This window comes from Ceratotherium simum, chromosome 7, assembly GCF_057802395.1.
Source record: "Ceratotherium simum simum isolate JZ-2026a chromosome 7, ASM5780239v1, whole genome shotgun sequence".
Lineage (NCBI taxonomy): Eukaryota > Metazoa > Chordata > Mammalia > Perissodactyla > Rhinocerotidae > Ceratotherium > Ceratotherium simum.
The window spans coordinates 32772080-32789516 of NC_141906.1; the positions used below are offsets into that span (position 1 = coordinate 32772080).

General features: G+C 34.7%; 1 protein-coding gene across 13 annotated transcripts in view; it reads left to right on the top strand.

The window, feature by feature from the left end:
• Nucleotides 1–17437, top strand: part of EMSY (EMSY transcriptional repressor, BRCA2 interacting) — a 90572-nt gene that overhangs the window by 43697 nt on the left and 29438 nt on the right. For 12 of the 13 annotated variants that reach the window (XM_014790340.2, XM_087433475.1, XM_004434020.3 and 9 more), the window contains 2 exons: nucleotides 9280–9429; nucleotides 11849–12019. The exons of the other annotated variant lie outside the window; for it this stretch is intronic. In XM_014790340.2, the coding sequence (XP_014645826.1) occupies nucleotides 9280–9429; nucleotides 11849–12019 (321 nt within the window). The remainder of the gene's footprint in view (nucleotides 1–9279; nucleotides 9430–11848; nucleotides 12020–17437) is intronic. 13 annotated transcript variants of the gene reach the window in all.

A 17437-nucleotide genomic window follows, 5' to 3' on the forward strand; every position in this document is an offset into this window, starting at 1 on the left:
TTTTTGGCTCAGGATATGTTCTACTTGGATGATTGTTCCATGGCATTTGAAAAAATACCTGTTCTGTTGTTGGGTGAAGTGTTTTATGTATATATAAATTAGCTCATCTGGGTCGATTGTGTTGTTCAGTTCTCCAATATCTTTGTTGAATTTTCTATCTTGTAGTTCTACCAGTTGGTTAGAGTGGGATGTTGAAGTTCTCGACTATGATTGTTGGGCTTGAATACCCCAAAAATAGCTCTCTCAGTTTTTGCTTCGTGTATTTTGAGGCATCTTTGGTGCATACCTATTTAGAAACATTGTGTCCTCTTGGTGGATAGGTCCTCTTGCTCATTATTTAGTGTCCCAATTTTCTCTAATAATTTTCTTCACTCTAAAGTCTACTTAGCTGTTATTTATATAGCCAGTCCTGTTTTCTTTTGATCAATGTTTGTATAGTATGTCTTTTCCCGTCCTTTTACTTTCAACCTACCTACGTTTTTGTATTTGAAGTGAATTTTTTGTAGACAGCATATAGTGCAGTTATATTTTTTAATCTACTCTGCCAGTCTTTGTCTTTTAAATGATGTATTTAGATCATTTACATTTAAGGTAATTATTGATATGGTAGAGCTTAAATGTGCCATTTTATTATAGTCACACGCAGCTTAATGATGTTTTGGTTAACGACAGACTGCATGTATGATGGTGGTCCCATAAGATTAGTACCGTATAGCCTAGATGTGTAGTAGGCCATACCATCTAGGTTTGTGTAAGTACACTGTATGATGTTCACACAATGATGAAATCACGTAACGATGCATTTCTCAGAACATATCCCCGTTGTTAAGTGACCGTTGATTGTATTTGTTTTCTGTTTGTTCCTTCTGTTTCTTCTTTCTCTGTTTCTCTTTTCTTACCTTCTTGTGGTTTTACTGGAAAAATTTGAGTGTATTTTTGTGTGTGTGTGTGAGGAAGATGAGCCCTGAGCTAACATCCGCTGGCAATCCTCCTCTTTTTCCTGAGGAAGATTGGCCCTGAGCTAACATCTTCCTCCATTTTATATGTGGGACACCTGCCTTAGCATGGCTTGATAAGTGGTGCATAGGTCCACGCCCGGGATCTGAACCTGCAAACCGAAGGTTTGGGCCGCTGAAGCAGAGTGCACAAACTTAACCACTATGCCATCGGGCAGGCCCCTTGTTTTGTTTTTTTAGTGTTTGCTCATGATCTCATAATATACATGTGTAGCTTATCATAGTCTTGACTTTTTCACCATGTATTACTCTATATTTGAAATAACCTTACCTTTCTAGTAAAGAAGAGAGATTTTGATAACTCTGTTTACATATCATACTTCCAATTTCTGCAATGTTCTGGTTTCTAAGGTCTATTTGGGTGAGATTTTTATTTGTGAATCAATTATTTTATTTTATCTTTTGAATAGAGAATAATATATTTGTCAAAAACTGAAAAGTATAGGGGCCGGCCCAGTGGTGTAGTGGTTAAGTTCGTGTGCTCCACTTCAGTGACCCGGGGTTCACAGGTTCGGATCCTGGGCGTGGACCTCTGCAGCACTTATCAAGCCATGCTGTGGCAAGTGTCTCACATATAAAGTAGAGGAAGACGGGCATGGATGTTAGCCCAGGGCCAACCTTCCTCAGCAAAAAGAGGAGGATTGGCAACAGATGTTAGCAACGGGCTGAGCTTCCTTACCAAAAAAAAAACTAAATAAAAAAAAAAAACTGAGAAGTATAACAACTGAGAAGTATAACAAGTCATACAGTGAATAAGTTGTCCTCTATCTGTCCATTTCTCCCTAACCATTAAAAAAAGGTCTTAGTTTCTTATGTATTTTCACAGTCTCTGAATATACAAGCGAATTTAAATTTTTGAATTTTTATTCATCCTCTCTTTTTACACAGATGTAGAATGTAACACCTGCACCTTGCTTTTTTTACCCCCCCCCTTAATGATGTTTCTTGGAGATCTTTCCAATGCAGTCAGTACATAAAATTAAATTGTCTCTATATTCTACAGTGGATATACCATAATTTATGTAACTAATCTCCTATAAGGTTGTTTCCAATCTTTTGGTTTTTTTCCCCAAACAAAACTGCAGTAAACAGGACTGTACATAGTCATTTTGCATGTCTGGAAGTATATCTGTAGGATAAATTCCCAGGAGTGAGATTCCCAAGAGTGTGTCAAAAGAAGAATTTAAAAATTTGATACATATTGCTAGATTTTCTTCTATAGGAATTTTACATTTATACTCCAGTCAGTAATGTACTTGAGTCCCAGTTTTCTCAGAGTGCCCTGTTCCCACCAGTATATTATCAAACTGTTGGATTTTTGCTAATCTGATGTGGGGGGACCATTATCTCAGTGTTGTTTTATTTTCATTTCTCTTATTGAGAGTGAGTTTGAGCAACTGCTTATATGTTTCAGAGCCCTTTGTATTTAATTTTTTGTGTACTTCATGTATTCATTGTTCATTCTTCTACTGTGCTCTTTTTCTGATCAATTTCTAGGAATTCTTTATATGTCAGGATAATTAACGTTTTGTATGTTTCATGATTTGCAGAGATTTTCCTGCTAGTTTATTGTTTTCTTTTGAGTTTATTTATGGAGACTTCTGCTGTGTAGATCTTTTTTGTTTTTATATAGTTGAATTTGTCAGTGTGGTTTTTAATGCTTCTAGATTTTTAGTCACAGTTCACATTTAAATCTTTTGGAATTTATCCTAGTATGAGGTATGGATAATACAGTGTATTGATAGTCAAAGGGAAATTGGTTTGTAGTTTTCTTTTTGTGTGCAGTCTTTGTCAGACTTTAGTTTCAACGTTATGTGTGCTTCCAAGAAGGAATTGTAAAGTTTTCATTTTTTAAAATGTTCTGTAATTTTGTTTAAAAAACAGCTTTATTCAGATATAATTCACATACTTATTTGTACACTTATTTAAAGTGTACAATTCAATGGTATTTAGTATATTTATTTACACTTATTTAAAGTGTACAATTCAATGGTATTTAGTATATTCACGGATGTGTGATCATCACTACAGCTGATTTTAGAACATTTTCATCGTTTTCAAAAGGAACCCTGTACCCTTTAGCTGTCACTTTCTATTCGCCATGACAATGTCTCTAGCCCTAAGCAACCACTCAGCTACTTTATATGTCTCTAGATGTCTATATTCTGGATTTTCATTATGAGTGGAATCATATTAGGCAACTGGGTCTAAAATTTTTGGCTTTTTAGTCAGGTTCTTTTATGACTAGCTTCTTTCACTTAACGATGTTTCAAGTTCATCCATGTTGTAGCATGTATTCGTATTTCATTCCCTTTTATGGCTAAATAATATTTCACATTTTTATCCATTTGTCTGTTGATCTACATTTGGATTATTTCCACCTGTTGGCCATAATGAATAATTCTATGGAAAACATTTGTGTGTAAGTATTTGGGTATTTAATTCTCTTGTGTGTATACCTAGGAGTGGAATTGCTGACTCTATGTTTCATTGTTTGAGAAACTGCTACACTGTTTTCCAAAATAGCTGTTTTGGAATTTTACATTCCCACCAGTAGTGTGTGAGGGTTCCAATTTCTCTACATCCTTTCCAACACTTGTTATTCTCTGACTTTTTGATTTTAGCCATCCTAGTTGTGTAAAGTGGTATTTCATTGTGTTGTTAATTTGCATTTCTTTGATGACTACTGATGAGCATCTTTTCACGTACCCTTTATATAGCTTCCTTGGAGAAATGTCTATTTATGTCCTTTGCCCACTTTTTAGGTGGGTTGTCTTTTTGTCATTGAGTTGTCAAGCGTTTTTTTAAAATATATATATTTTGGATATTAAACCCTTATCAGATATATGATTTGCAAATATTTCCTCCCATTCTGTGGGTTGTCTTTTCACTTTCTTCATGATATGAACCTTTGAAGCACAAAAGTTTTTAATTTTGATAATGTCCAATTTATTTTTTCTTTTGTTGCTCATGCTTTGATGTCATATTTAAGAATCTTTTGGCAAATGCCAGGTCATAAAGATTTATCCCTGTTTTTTTCTCAGAGTTTGATAGTTTTACCTCTTAAATTTAGGTCTTTGATCCATTTTGAGTTAATTTTGTTATGGTGTGAGGTAGGGATTCCACTTCATTCTTTTGCATATGGCTCTCCAGTTGTCCCAATACCATTTGTTAAAAAGACTATTTTTCCCCCATTGAATGATCTTGGCACCCTTGGTGAAAATCAGTTGACCATATGTATAGGTTTATTTCTGGACTCTCAATTCTGTTCCATTAATTTATATGTCTATCCATATGCCAGTACCACACTGTTTTGATTACCATTGGTTTGTAATAAATTTTGATATCAGGAAGTATGAGTACTCCATTTTTTGTTCTTTTTTGAAAGATTATTTCAGCTATATAGGTCCCTTGCAGTTCGATATGAATTTTGGAATCAGCTTGTCAGTTTCTACAAAGAAGTCAGCTGAGATTCTGACAGGAATTGCATTGAATCTGTAGATCAGTTGAGGAATATTACCATCTTAACAATGTTCAATCTTCTGATCCATGAACATGGGATGTTTCTTCATTTGTTTAGATCTTCTTTAATTTCTTTCAACAATGTTCTGTGGTTTTCAGAGTATAAATTTTACACTTCTTTTGTTAAATTTATTCCTAAGCATTTTATTATTTTTGAAGCTATTATAAATGGAATTGTTAATTTTATTTTTTGGATTGTTCGTTGTTAATGTATAGAAATGCAACTGAATTTTGTATTGATTTTGTATCCTGCAACTTTGCTGAACTCATTTTTTAGTTCTAGTAGTTTCAAATTCCTTAGGATTTTCTAAATAAAAGATCATATCATCTGCAAATAGAGGTAATTTCTTCTGTTGCAATCTAGATGCCTTGTATTTCTTTTTCTTGCCTTATTTCCCTGACTAGAACCTCTAGTAAAATGTTGAATATAACTGGCAAGAGAAGACATCATTGTTTTGCTATTTGTTCCTTCTATTCATGGAACTTCCATTAATGCCTGTTGTAAGGTGGTCTGCTAGCAACAGATTCTCTCCGTTTTTGTTTTTCTGGCAAAGACTTTATTTCGCCTGCAGTTTTGAAAGATAGCTTTGCTGGATATTGGATTCTTCATTGACAGTTCTTTTTTTTTGAGCACTTTGAATACATGATCCTGTTGCCTGCTGGCCTTCATTGTTTCCACTGAGAAGTCAGTTGTTAACCTTAATGCAGTTCCCTTGTAAGTGATAAGTTGTTTTTCTCTTGTTGCTTTCAAGATTTTCTCCTCATCTTTGACTTTTAGCATTTTCAGTATGATGTGTCCATGTGTGGATCACTGTCTTTATCCTATTTGGTGTTTGTTGAGCTTCCTGGATGTGTAAGTTATTGCTTTTCAATAAATTTGAGACATTTTCAGACATTATTTCTTTGAATATTTCTTATTTTTTCTGTTTCTTCCCTTTGGTAATTCCGTTACATGTATGTTGGTGCACTTAATGGTGTTCCACATTTCTCTGAAGTCTGTTCATTTTTCTTCATTCTTTTTTCTCTCCATTCTTTGGCTTGCATAATCTCTATTGATCTATTTTCAAATTGCTAGTTCTTTCTTCTGCCAGTTCAGATGTACTTTTGAGACCCTCTAGTGAATTTGTTGTTTCAGTTATTGTACTTTCCAACCCCAGATTTTCCATTTAGTTCTTTTTTGTAATTCCTATTGCTTTATTAGTATTCTCTATTTGATGCAACTTTGTTGTCATACCCTTTTACTTCTATAATCATGTTTTCCTTTAGTTTAGTGAACATATTTGTGATGGCTACTTTGAAGTTTTTTTTTGTTTTTTGATTTTTTTTTTGCTGAGGAGAATTAGCCCTGAGCTGACATCTGCTGCCAGTCTTCCTCTATTTTGTATGTGGGTTACCGCAACAGCATGGCTGCTGATGCGTGGTGTAGGTCTGCGCCCAGGAACAGAACCCAGGCTGTTGACGCAGAGTGTGCTGAATTTAACAACTAGGTCACTGGGACTGGCCCAACAGATTTGATTTTAACTCTCTTTAGATGGACCATTTGAAGAGATAATCTGATATTTAATTCTATTTAGTTTTTTCTTTGTTAAATCTGACATCTGGCTGCTTTTACAGGTGGTTTCTGTTGCCTCCTTTTTTTCCAGTGTTTGAGTCATATTTTCCTATTTCTTTACATGCCTCCTAATGTTTTTGTTGGAAACTGCACATTTTGGATATTTATATTGATATTTTAAATATTACACGTATAGATATTAGATATTATATATTGTAGTTGGGTACTGGTCTTCCCCTAGGCCCTCCCCCCCCCCCCCCACCGATTTGTTATTATTTGCTTGGTTATTTGTTGTTTAGTGACTAGATCAATTATTTTAGTGAATTTAAATCTCTGATGTTGTTCCTCAGGGAGGTACAGCTCTGTGTATGCCCACAGTCATTCTGAGATGACAGTGGTATTGGTATGGCTCTCTTCCTCTTATTCCTTGACCACACTCAGCCAAACTGCACTAACTGATTTCTCTATTGTTTTCAACAATGCTCTGCAGCATAAATTGCTCTACAAACCAAATTTTGGCTTCTTTGATGGAATAGTTTCAGAGATCTATTTTTGATATTTTTTCTGACCACAGGAAGGGTCCTCTCAGCTTCCTTATTCCTCAGTTCTCTCATGCAAGCTGTCTGGCCTGTAGTCTAGAATGTGTCTTCATTATATCCATGAATCTCCTTCCAGTTGCTTTTCATCACATCATCCGTTGTTCTTGACGGTGCCCTTGGGCTTGAACTTCTCCATGCTCGCTTACAAATGAAGAGATTAGGAGCTATTTGTTTTATGACCTATTTCTACTCTCAGGCAGCTCTGGAGCTCTGGGGATAGGGTCCATGGCAAGCTTCTCTCTGAATGACACCTCAGCTCCAGGAGCTGAGCACTCAGTGAAGGCAGGGGTGGGAGGATGAGCAGCAGCCTGAGATCCTTTAGGTTTGCTTCTCTTGGTGGTGGAGCTACCGCCTCACAAGCCAAGGCAATGTTGATCAAAACCCCAGTATTCTCAGCAGTGCCATGCCCAAGATAGAGCCTTTGTTCCACAAATTGGGGGCTGGACAGAAGAAGGGAGCCCCCACTTCTTGATTGCACTTGTCTCGGACTTAGCCTTATCAGCAGGTACCTGGGGTCAGGATGAGATAAGCTGAAGTCCTGCTGCTCCTCAGAAGAAAGCCCTCCAACTGGGAGCTGGAGTAAGAGGAAACCCTGTGTTCTTAACTGCAGCAGTCTGGAGAGAAGTCTTTGCCTCACTTGGGGGGAAGGAGGAATGGGTCTTAGTTTAAATACCACAGATCTTGCCTTTTTTACTGAACTTTTCTACATATTCTCGAATAGGTGTTTCTTAATTTTCCTTGGGACCATTTGCAGAGTTTTTTATTGGTGGTTCTTTTATCATTTTCACCAATTTCATTGGGGTTAGTGGGTTAACAGAGCTCCTCATGCTGTCTTGTCAAAAATAGATCTCTGGATATTTGTTTGTTTTTAATTGAGATATAGTTGACATATCATTGTATTAGTTTTAGGTGTACAACATAATGATTTGATATATGTATATATTACAAAATGATTACCCCAATAAGTTTAGTTAATATTCATCACCACACAGTTAGAATTTTTTTTTATTGTGATGAGAACTTTTAAGAGGAATGGTTTTAAATACATTGGAATTATCTTCTTTTTAAAGGACTGTAGAATTGCCCTGTGAAACTATCTGGGCCTGCTGTTTTTTGGCAAAAGGGAGGAGCTCTTAAAAGTTTGTTTTGAGGAAATTTGTCTCTTTAGTAGCTCTCTTTTCTGAGGTCAATTTGGATAAAAAGTGTTTTTCTAGAAAATTATCTGTTGATCCAGATTTTCTGCTTATTTGCATATGACTGAGCAAAGTAGTCTTTTATGATTCCTTTAATTTTTTTCTGTGTAGTTATTTCTTTGGGGGCTTTTTTTTAATATGCCTTAACCATTATTATAATTCATTAATGAGATAATGCTAGAAATCATTGTTTCCTGTATAACTTCACTATTTATGATTTATTATCAGAATTTCTTTATTTCTACAATAGTACTTTATTTACTGAATCTTGCTATTATTAGGTGCTTTACAATTTTGATTTATTTACTCTTCACAATAGCCCTTCTAGATATATACTAATAGTATCTTTATTTTATGGATAAGAAAGTTGAGTCATAGAGATTAAATAATTTGCCTAATTATGCCTGCATGTCATATTTTTAACTTACTTGTTGGCTACAAGAAATTTAAGATTATTTAAGGCAATTAAATAAATAGATTTGTTTTCTGATGTCTTAACCTAAATCACCATCCAAAAAAGTAATAAAATTTTTAGTTGTCTATGGCAATATATTCTATCCCACGAATTATTTCAGTGAAGTTAATGGGGAAAAAGTGTTACCAAAAATTTCCTTCCTCAGTTAACAATTATGAGTACTTAAATTTATAGTTAGCATGAGAGATTTCTTTTAAATGGACATTTTACATTTGGAAAGTCAATGTAACAATTATAACATTTAAATAAAATTTTTGAAAAATGTAAAAAAATTCATAACATCACTACCCTAACATTTTTATTTTATTGTTACTTATTGCCTTCAAATTCTTATCCATATACATATTTCATGTAGGTACAATAACAGTGTATCCTTTATTTTGTATTTGACAAAGTGAGCTATTAAAAATACTTTTAAAAGAAGTCAATTTAAAAATAAAGGTTCAAAAAGAAAATGTTCTTACTGTTTATAGTTTTCACCAGCCTCTATAATTTAAGAGGTTAGAGAAATCTTTGGTGTAGTTGGAAATATATAAAAGCTACATTAACTTTTGTTTTTGACTTCTTATTCTAATCCTTTTATCCCAAGTATTTGCATGGAACAGATTATTCGTCTGTAAAAATTAAGGTCAATGGCTAATCTGGTTTGAAAGCTCTTATATGACATGGTCATAGACAAAAGATTGATTTTTTTAAAGAACTTATTAATAGCTTCTGTAATGTTTTAATTGTATTCCTAAATTAGAGAAATTAGGAAAGATAGGAATTTGGGGAATAAAAATTTGAGTTTCATCAATATGGAAAAAAGCTTCTCTTTAAGCAAGACTGAATAAATATGTATAACTACTGCCCTCTTGGGTTGGTATAAGGCACATGTTTTTAAAAATAATTTGCACTGAGATTTATCTTTCTTCTTTCAAAGGTGTTAAAATCATCACACAACAAGTTCAACCAAGTAAAATTTTACCCAAACCAGTAACAGCAACCCTGCCCACCAGTAGCAATTCCCCTATTATGGTGGTTAGCAGTAATGGTGCAATTATGACAACTAAACTGGTAACCACTCCTACTGGTAAGTTTTCTTGAGCATCAGTCCGTTCATTCATCATATATTCATTGAGTAATTTCTTTGACCAGCAATGTGCTTGACAGTGCAGATATAGAGATTAATGAGACAATTCTTCAGAGAGGCCTTTCTTGACTTCTCCCTTCCCCCCAGCTGAAGTTAGCCCTCTTTTATTATTGTCGCAGTCTTCTGTACTTTTCCTTTATAGCGTGTACTACAATTTCTAATTATTTAGCTACTTGTTTGTTGATTTCTTGAATGTTCACCTTATTAGACCATGAGCTCCATGAGGATAAGGGACCATGTCTGTTTTATTCACCAAATATATGCAGAGCTGGTCTGTAAGTAGGTGTTTAGACAGGTTTTGTTGAGTGAGTGAAAACACAGTCCCAGCCCAAAAGGATCTCACTCTGATGAGGTTGAGAGTCTGTGTTACATTATAGTGTAATAATAAGCATTACTCAGACTGAAGGAAGTACAGGATACCATTTTGCCCAGATATGAGAACAGCCAGGCTGTCCTCAAGGAAGTGACAGTGTAGAACATTTTAAGTAGTACCACCCACGGTGACCTTGAGCAGGTTACTTAATCCTAAATCTTTTCCTTGTCATTTAAATGGGATAATAATACCTATACCATAAAGTTATTGTAAGTAGTCAGTGAAATTAGGTATGTAAAGTCCCCAGCAGAGTGCTCAGTAGCTATTTTTATTAATTAAAATTAGAATTCGCCATTGGTATTATTTTAAATTTGTATAACTCTTACCAAACTTATTGAGGAGAGTCAATATTTAGATGATAGAATCTAAATAGTGTAAAATGATACCTGTCTCAAGTTTACAAGCTATCTTGTATTGGCCAATATGTAAAGGTCTTTACAAACATTACACTTAATCTCCCTTAGGCTTTAATATCTCCATTTTCAGTGACAAAACAGAGACTTACATTAAGCAACTTGCCCAAGGACGCACAGCCAATAAAGGGCAGAACTGGGATTTGAACCCAGATCAGATTGAGTACATTCACATTATTTTGCAACCATCCAGAACTTTTTCATTTTCTGTACCCACTAAACAATAACTCTCCATTCCCACCTTCCCCCAGTCCCTGGCAATCACCATTCTACTTTCTGTCTCCATGCAAAGCCTGTGCTTTTAAAATGCTGTTATTCTTGTATTAAATCTATTGTACTTCCCCCAAAACTTTCCTCCATTTGGTACAAAGATAGTAGTAAAAAATAATAATTTGTCTATGCTTATGTATCTATATTAAGATAAGTGTTTCTGTTTTTAAAACAAAAGCTTAAGTTGAAATTTTTTCAGTTATAATTCAATTGATTCATACTATGTATCTTTATAGCATATTTACTTTGCACTAGACTTTTCTTCTGGTTCAGATGTCTGTTTATAACCAATTTAAACTAATTCTACTTAATGTTCTTCCCCTCCTCCCTTTTTGGGTAGTGATTGTATTTTAAAACAGTGAATAACTTACTAAAAGCATTTTTGGGGGGAGGGGGTTGTTGAATATTGTTATCACAGTGACCTCTGAATCTAGTTATCATGAAAAATTTTTTTTCAATTGAAGTTATCTTTGTCATCTTCATTCTCCCTAAGACTAATAATTCTTAGTTTAGGAATAGTATTTCTGAGTTACCAGATTTGTAAGAAACTATGACAGGTTCATCTGGTTAGTTTTTAATTCCTGTTAGGGAAAAGAAAAAAAGTTCTAGCAATACTGGGGAAGAGTGTAAAATCCTTTGAGAGACATGAAGAAAAATATTCTAAAGGGTCAGTCAAAGTTGAGGAAATATGTAAATAGGAAACTTTTTAGGCTAAAAAAAAATATTCCTGGCAACTCTTGGCAGCTTCAACTTTAATCTCTAGTAAAATGATGGAATAACTCTTTAAAAGATGGAAATATATTGAGAGGGTAGCAGAGTACAAAACAGTAAAAGTTTATAAAATTTTAGGCAAACAATACTGCCTTATTTGCTGAGTGCTGACATTGGGTTTGGCACTGAGACAGCATAAAACAGATGCAGAAACCTTAAAATCTATAACAGAAATATCTAAAATGCTCTGGCAGGAAAGATGATTAAATTTAAGTTTCTTTTGGCATAAAACTAGTGGAAGAAGGGTAGTGGAAGAAGGGAACAGAGTTAGTTATACTTTTTCTTGGGATTAATAATTTGATGCAACACATCACAAAATTTTATGTGTAAAATTAATTCAAATTGACTTGGCTATAGTTCCTGGTATGTGCATTGAAAACTGGCTGTAAATTGTAACTTAATGTCTTGACACCTTGAAATTCCATTTTCAAGTTAGGCAATGTAGATTACATTGAATTATAGTTAAACTGTATAAATTGTCATTCTTATAAGTAATGACAAATTTTTCTTTTTGGCTTTTCCCTTTTTATAGGCACACAGGCAACCTATACCCGGCCAACAGTGAGCCCATCCATAGGTCGGATGGCTGCAACCCCTGGAGCTGCAACCTATGTGAAAACTACCAGTGGTAGCATCATTACAGTAGTACCCAAAGCATTAGCTACCTTGGGGGGCAAGATAATTAGCAGTAATATAGTTTCTGGTAGGTATATACGAAATATATTAAAGGTATAGGTGACCAGTAAGAGGCAAAAAGCATATTTCCTGAACTGTTGAAGGATTCTGTTTGATCTCAGTTTCCTGCTTAGGAATCTAAGAGCTTTGGTTTTAGTCCTGATGTTTAGTGATTAAGTATAGTTTTTCGGTTCTGATATTAAATCTTCACATTTTAATTTTTTGATAGTTTTAAAAGAGAAAGAACATTTAGTTGCTTTTAATCAGAATGGAAAGATTATGGTTTACATTTGCATAGAGATTTTTCATTTACAAAGTATTCTCCCATTTGTCAATCCATTCAGACCTCTCATAACTCTAAAATAGTTGGTATCATCCTCAATTTACAGATACAGACAGACTTAAGTTTAGAGAGATGAAATTGACCTAAGACCACAGAAGGTAGATGGTGGAAGAATCAGTATTTATTCATCTAAATATGTTTGAGGGACCATATCTCATTTTCAATTACTAATGTCACTTTAGCTTATTAAAAATAAAAATAGTTGAATATCTTTATTTGCTTTTCACCATTTATATTGACTGTTTACTTTTTAAAAATATTTTATTCAGATAGTGAAGGCTCATATTTATTGGTATTTTAGAACTTTACCTGATTTTTATTGGCTCATTAATTCCTGCAGTATTTGGATTGTAGACTCTGAAGTTGAATGTTAAAATGGCATCCGTTTTCATTGATTATTATTTTTGAATTAAAATGATGTAAATAATCTCTGATCAAGCAAAAGCCCTGTGGACTTTAACTGTCTACTATTTTTGCAGACTAGCCATATTTTGTATGCCCCAGGTGAGTTGTTCTAACATTTTAAAGTGAAGGGATTGAAGTTCCTGGCAGTAATATGATGTTGCTGATAACTCAGGGAGTGAAAAAAAACAAAGCAGGGCATGGTATTGGCGTAAAGCACTGTATTTAAAGCTGCTAATTTTGGCTCTACTTTTAAATGTAAGTGAGAAAATCCAACATTTGCCAAACTGAGGAGAATGAAACCAGTAGGGAAAGAATCATCATACTCCAGCTTTTAAGAGGATATTTTAAATAACACAGTTAAAACTCAAATTATAATTTATTACCTGACAATATCTTTAAATAGCATAGAGCACATATACAAACGTTTTTCAAAAAGTTGTCATGTTTTTCGTTGGTATATAGTTTTTTATGACCATAAGAGTTTTTCTTTACTTATGTATGAATTCATAATACCATATAGCTTGAAGGAATGCCTAGATGTCACGAGGTCTCTGTTTTCAGACCTTATTTATGATTTAGCTGCTTTGTACCAGGTTAGAGCAATACCAGCAAGCACATTTTCCTAGAATCAAAGAGGTGGTGAGATATATACCCTACACATGTATGCGTTTATCCACCTTTGTATTGAAATATACAGCAACTCATGATTAGTTGCTATTTCAAGTGTATGGATACAAATGAGAAGAGTTCTTAAACTTTTCCAGCACTATAAGATATACTTGGCACACAGTTGAAACAACTTTCTTCAGAATTGCCTGGAGCTGATTTTGTCTCTGCCTCTCCTTCACTGTTTGACACTTTTATTCTAAAGAAACTCTCTCATTTCTGACTGCTCTAGACTTATCTTTATGTTACATATCAATATATATTATAAAAACAGTTCTCTTATAATCTTGTTCCATGCTATTTGGATTATAGGTTAATTAGTAGTTTTCACAGTAGTTTCACTGGTTGTTTATTCACAGCAAACTAGTATGCCTGGTTGGATAAATTTAAACAGTTTTCTGCCTTCATCCCTGGTCAGATGCTGGATTCTAGAGTCTGTGGCCCTGTACCCCCAACAAAAAAGAAATGCTTTTCTTTTTAATAATTTTTTTTTAAAATTATTATTTATTTATTTTTTCCCCCAAAGCCCCAGTAGATAGTTGCATGTCATAGCTGCACATCCTTCCAGTGCTGTATGTGGGATGCGGCCCCAGCATGGCCGGACAAGCGGTGCGTCGGTGAGCCCCCGGGATCCGAACCCGGGCCACCAGCAGCAGAGCGCGCGCACTCAACCGCTAAGCCACGGGGCCGGCCCGAAATGCTTTTCTTAAAATACACTCAGACATCTAGCTGTAAGAATAGAAGCCTTAAAAAAAAAATTACCTCTTTGTGGGGAATTTGGAAAATTAAAGGTACAAAGAAAATTAAATGATGTAATTTTAATTAAAATTAAAATGGTACAAAGAAAATTAAAAACCTATAATTTTCACCATCCAGAGAAATATGTTAAAATTTAAGTGTATATATTTCTGTTCATTCCTTTTTCTGTTCATTTTTTTGGATAAATGAGTTTGTGTATATTATATTTTTTAAAATAAATTGAGATTTAATATAATCAGTTATCCTTTTTTCTTATAATATTATTTTCCCATTCCACTAAATGTGTTTTTTTGTGTGTGTGTGAGGAAGAATAGTCTTGAGCTAACATCTGCGGCCAATCCTCTTTTTGCTGAGGAAAACTGGCCCTGAGCTAACATTTGTGCCTATTTTGCTCCATTTTATGTGTGGAACGCCTGCCACAGCATGGCTTGATAAGTGGTGTGTAGGTCCACGCCCGGGATCTGAACATGCGAACCCCAGGCCACCAAAACGGAGTGCGTGAGCTTAACCACTATGCCGCTATGCTGGCCCCTACACTAAATGTGTTTTGACACCTCCCATACGCCCACTTAATGGCTATGCAATGTTTCCTCATACGATGTACCGTAATTTAGCCATTCTCTCATTGTTGAATGTTTTAGATTGCTTACAATCTTTTTGTCATTATAAGTAATCATGTGATGAACATCATTATACATAAATTATTATGTGGAGTTTTTACTTCCTTTGTATAATATCCTAGAAGGCAAGTTCATGCTTCCAAAGTGCTTTCTAGAAAGGTCAAGTTTTTCTTTTTATTATAATAAACAGTTAATGGAAGGCATGACTATTTTTGCAGTTATTTAACTCATCGAGTCAAATAGAGAGAACTATCAGATAGGTAAGTTTTTTTGTGAACTTTGTTGAGGGTTGGTTGAAGAATCATGCCTATTTTATTTAAGCAGAAGATTGGGTCCTCTAGAGATGAGCTCATCATCTTGACTCTAAGGACATGAGAATTTGTGACAATGGCAAGACTTGATTTTGATTCTCTTGATCTTTAGTACAGTGTCCAGGCAAGGAGCTAGTGTTTATATACTTTTTCATTCATTCATTCATTTGCTCATTCTTTGAGCAAAGCAATGTAAAGCATTACGCAAAGACCAAGATTGTCAGAGAGATTTAAGAATCTGTGAAGGGTAAAATCTGGGCCAATAAATTTGCGTTCTTTAAGCCTCCTTGCCATAATGCTCCAACTTTTACAGGCATCTTATTTTTAAATAGGAATCTCTGGAATGCATCAGTATCATAGCCCGTGATCCAAATGTGATTCACAATTATGTGCACCCCTTGTATCTTGACTCTTTATAAGACCGTATATAGATGGGTTCTCTGATATGCTCTGAACCAGATACTGGGCTGGTTGCTGGGATACTTACGGATGTACATGAGGTGCATTCTCTGCCCTAAAGAACACTAAACAAATGAACTTGTATACATTCTTTTGTAACATGAGACTGTAGACTGAATACTATGAAAGCGTAGAGGAAGACCTTTTTTTAAAAAATGAATAATACTTCTTTCTTCAATATAACATAGGTATCACCTGAGATACAGAAACATTCTCACTGGAATTTTAGACTTGTATAATTTGATAATTCTAGTCATAAATTGTATTCTATTTTAATATAATGCTGTACTTGCTTTTCCTCATGCTATGCCTTTTTCTTCTATTTTCTAACATTCCTCCCCGACCCGTATATTGTTAAGCTGATAAACTTCGTTTGCAACTGTCTCATAAATTGACACACATCTGTAATGGAAAGGATTAGACATTTTTGTAGATATAATTCACTTGTTAAGCAAGTTTTGTTAAAAAAGTAGACCTTGTACTTTGTGGGGTTAAAGCTTAGTTTACATTTTCTTGAGGTAGTTTTTAATGTTTACTTTCTAAAAACACTTAAATATTTGGTGAGGCTGCGTTATCAAAGGAGGCATCATAATCAATCACATATGAGGGATTGGAGTTAATTAAGAGTTAAAGTTGAGGGGCCGGCCCAGTGGCATAGCAGTTAAGTTTGCACAATCCGCTTCAGCGTCCCAGGGTTTGCCAATTTGGATCCGGGACGTGGACCTACTCACCGTTCATCAAGCCATGCTGAGGTGGTGTCCCACATAGAAGAACCAAAACTCTACAACTATGATTCACAGCTATGTACTGGGGCTTTGGGGAGAAAAAAGGAAAAAGAGGAAGACTGGCAACACATGTTAGCGCAGGGCCAATCTTCCTCAAAAAAAAAAAAGTAAAAAAATAAGTTAAAGTTGATATAAGTAAATAATGAGCAGCTTGGTTTTTGTGGCTCTTAACAGCTCACTATTCAGAGACTACAGGTAAAGGGAAAAACATTTATGAAGCTAGTCCACGGATAAAAGTGCTTTTTTATGTAACCTGAGTGTGTTACCATGGACTAAAGAGACATGAGATGATGGCAAATATAAAGATATTTTAATAAGTGCCAAAAACTGAAATATAACTAGAATATTCTTATTCTTAGTGCAATCTTATTTCTAAAACTCTAGTAAGAAATGCTAAGATTGTCCAGTAGAAAAGAATATAATTTTGTTTAAAGAATAGAATTTTGTTTAATTTTTCTTCTTGAGAATATATTAATCAGTCATGTTTTCAAATACCTGTTCTGTGCTTAGTCGTTTGATAAATGATATGCAAGCCTGTAGAAGAAAAATATGACTTGTCTGTTTTCATAGGCAGAGGAAATTACAGGTGCAAAAGTAGCATTGAGACTGGTATGCTCAAGGACCAGTGTGGAAATCAGCACACTGAAGGAGAGGTATATATTGGATAATCCTGAAAATTAAAGTCTGGTGGAAGCTGGAAAGCTAAGCAGAAGAGTTTGGGCTTTGTGTGGTTGGTAATAGGAAGCCATATAGTGAAGAAGTTACTTGTTAGACTAGAGTTTGTGGTGTGTGTTGTGGAGTAGGAACAAATAAGATAAAATTGGTAGATTAAGGGCCAGATCATACAGAATTTTGAAACCCAAGAGGGGAAGTTAGAACTAGAGGATTACAATAGGGATTTAGGAAGGTATTAGGAAGTTACAATAGGTATTAGGAAGGTTATTGACCAGTTGCACATGTTCTGGGTTCTTGACATGATGCAATTAGTTTTTTCAGGATGTTTGATATGACAGACAGCATGAGAGCTATTTGCGTGATAGAGAAGCTTGAAATTGGGAGAATATATGGGAAGCCAGAAGAGATGAGGGTCTGTCTGTT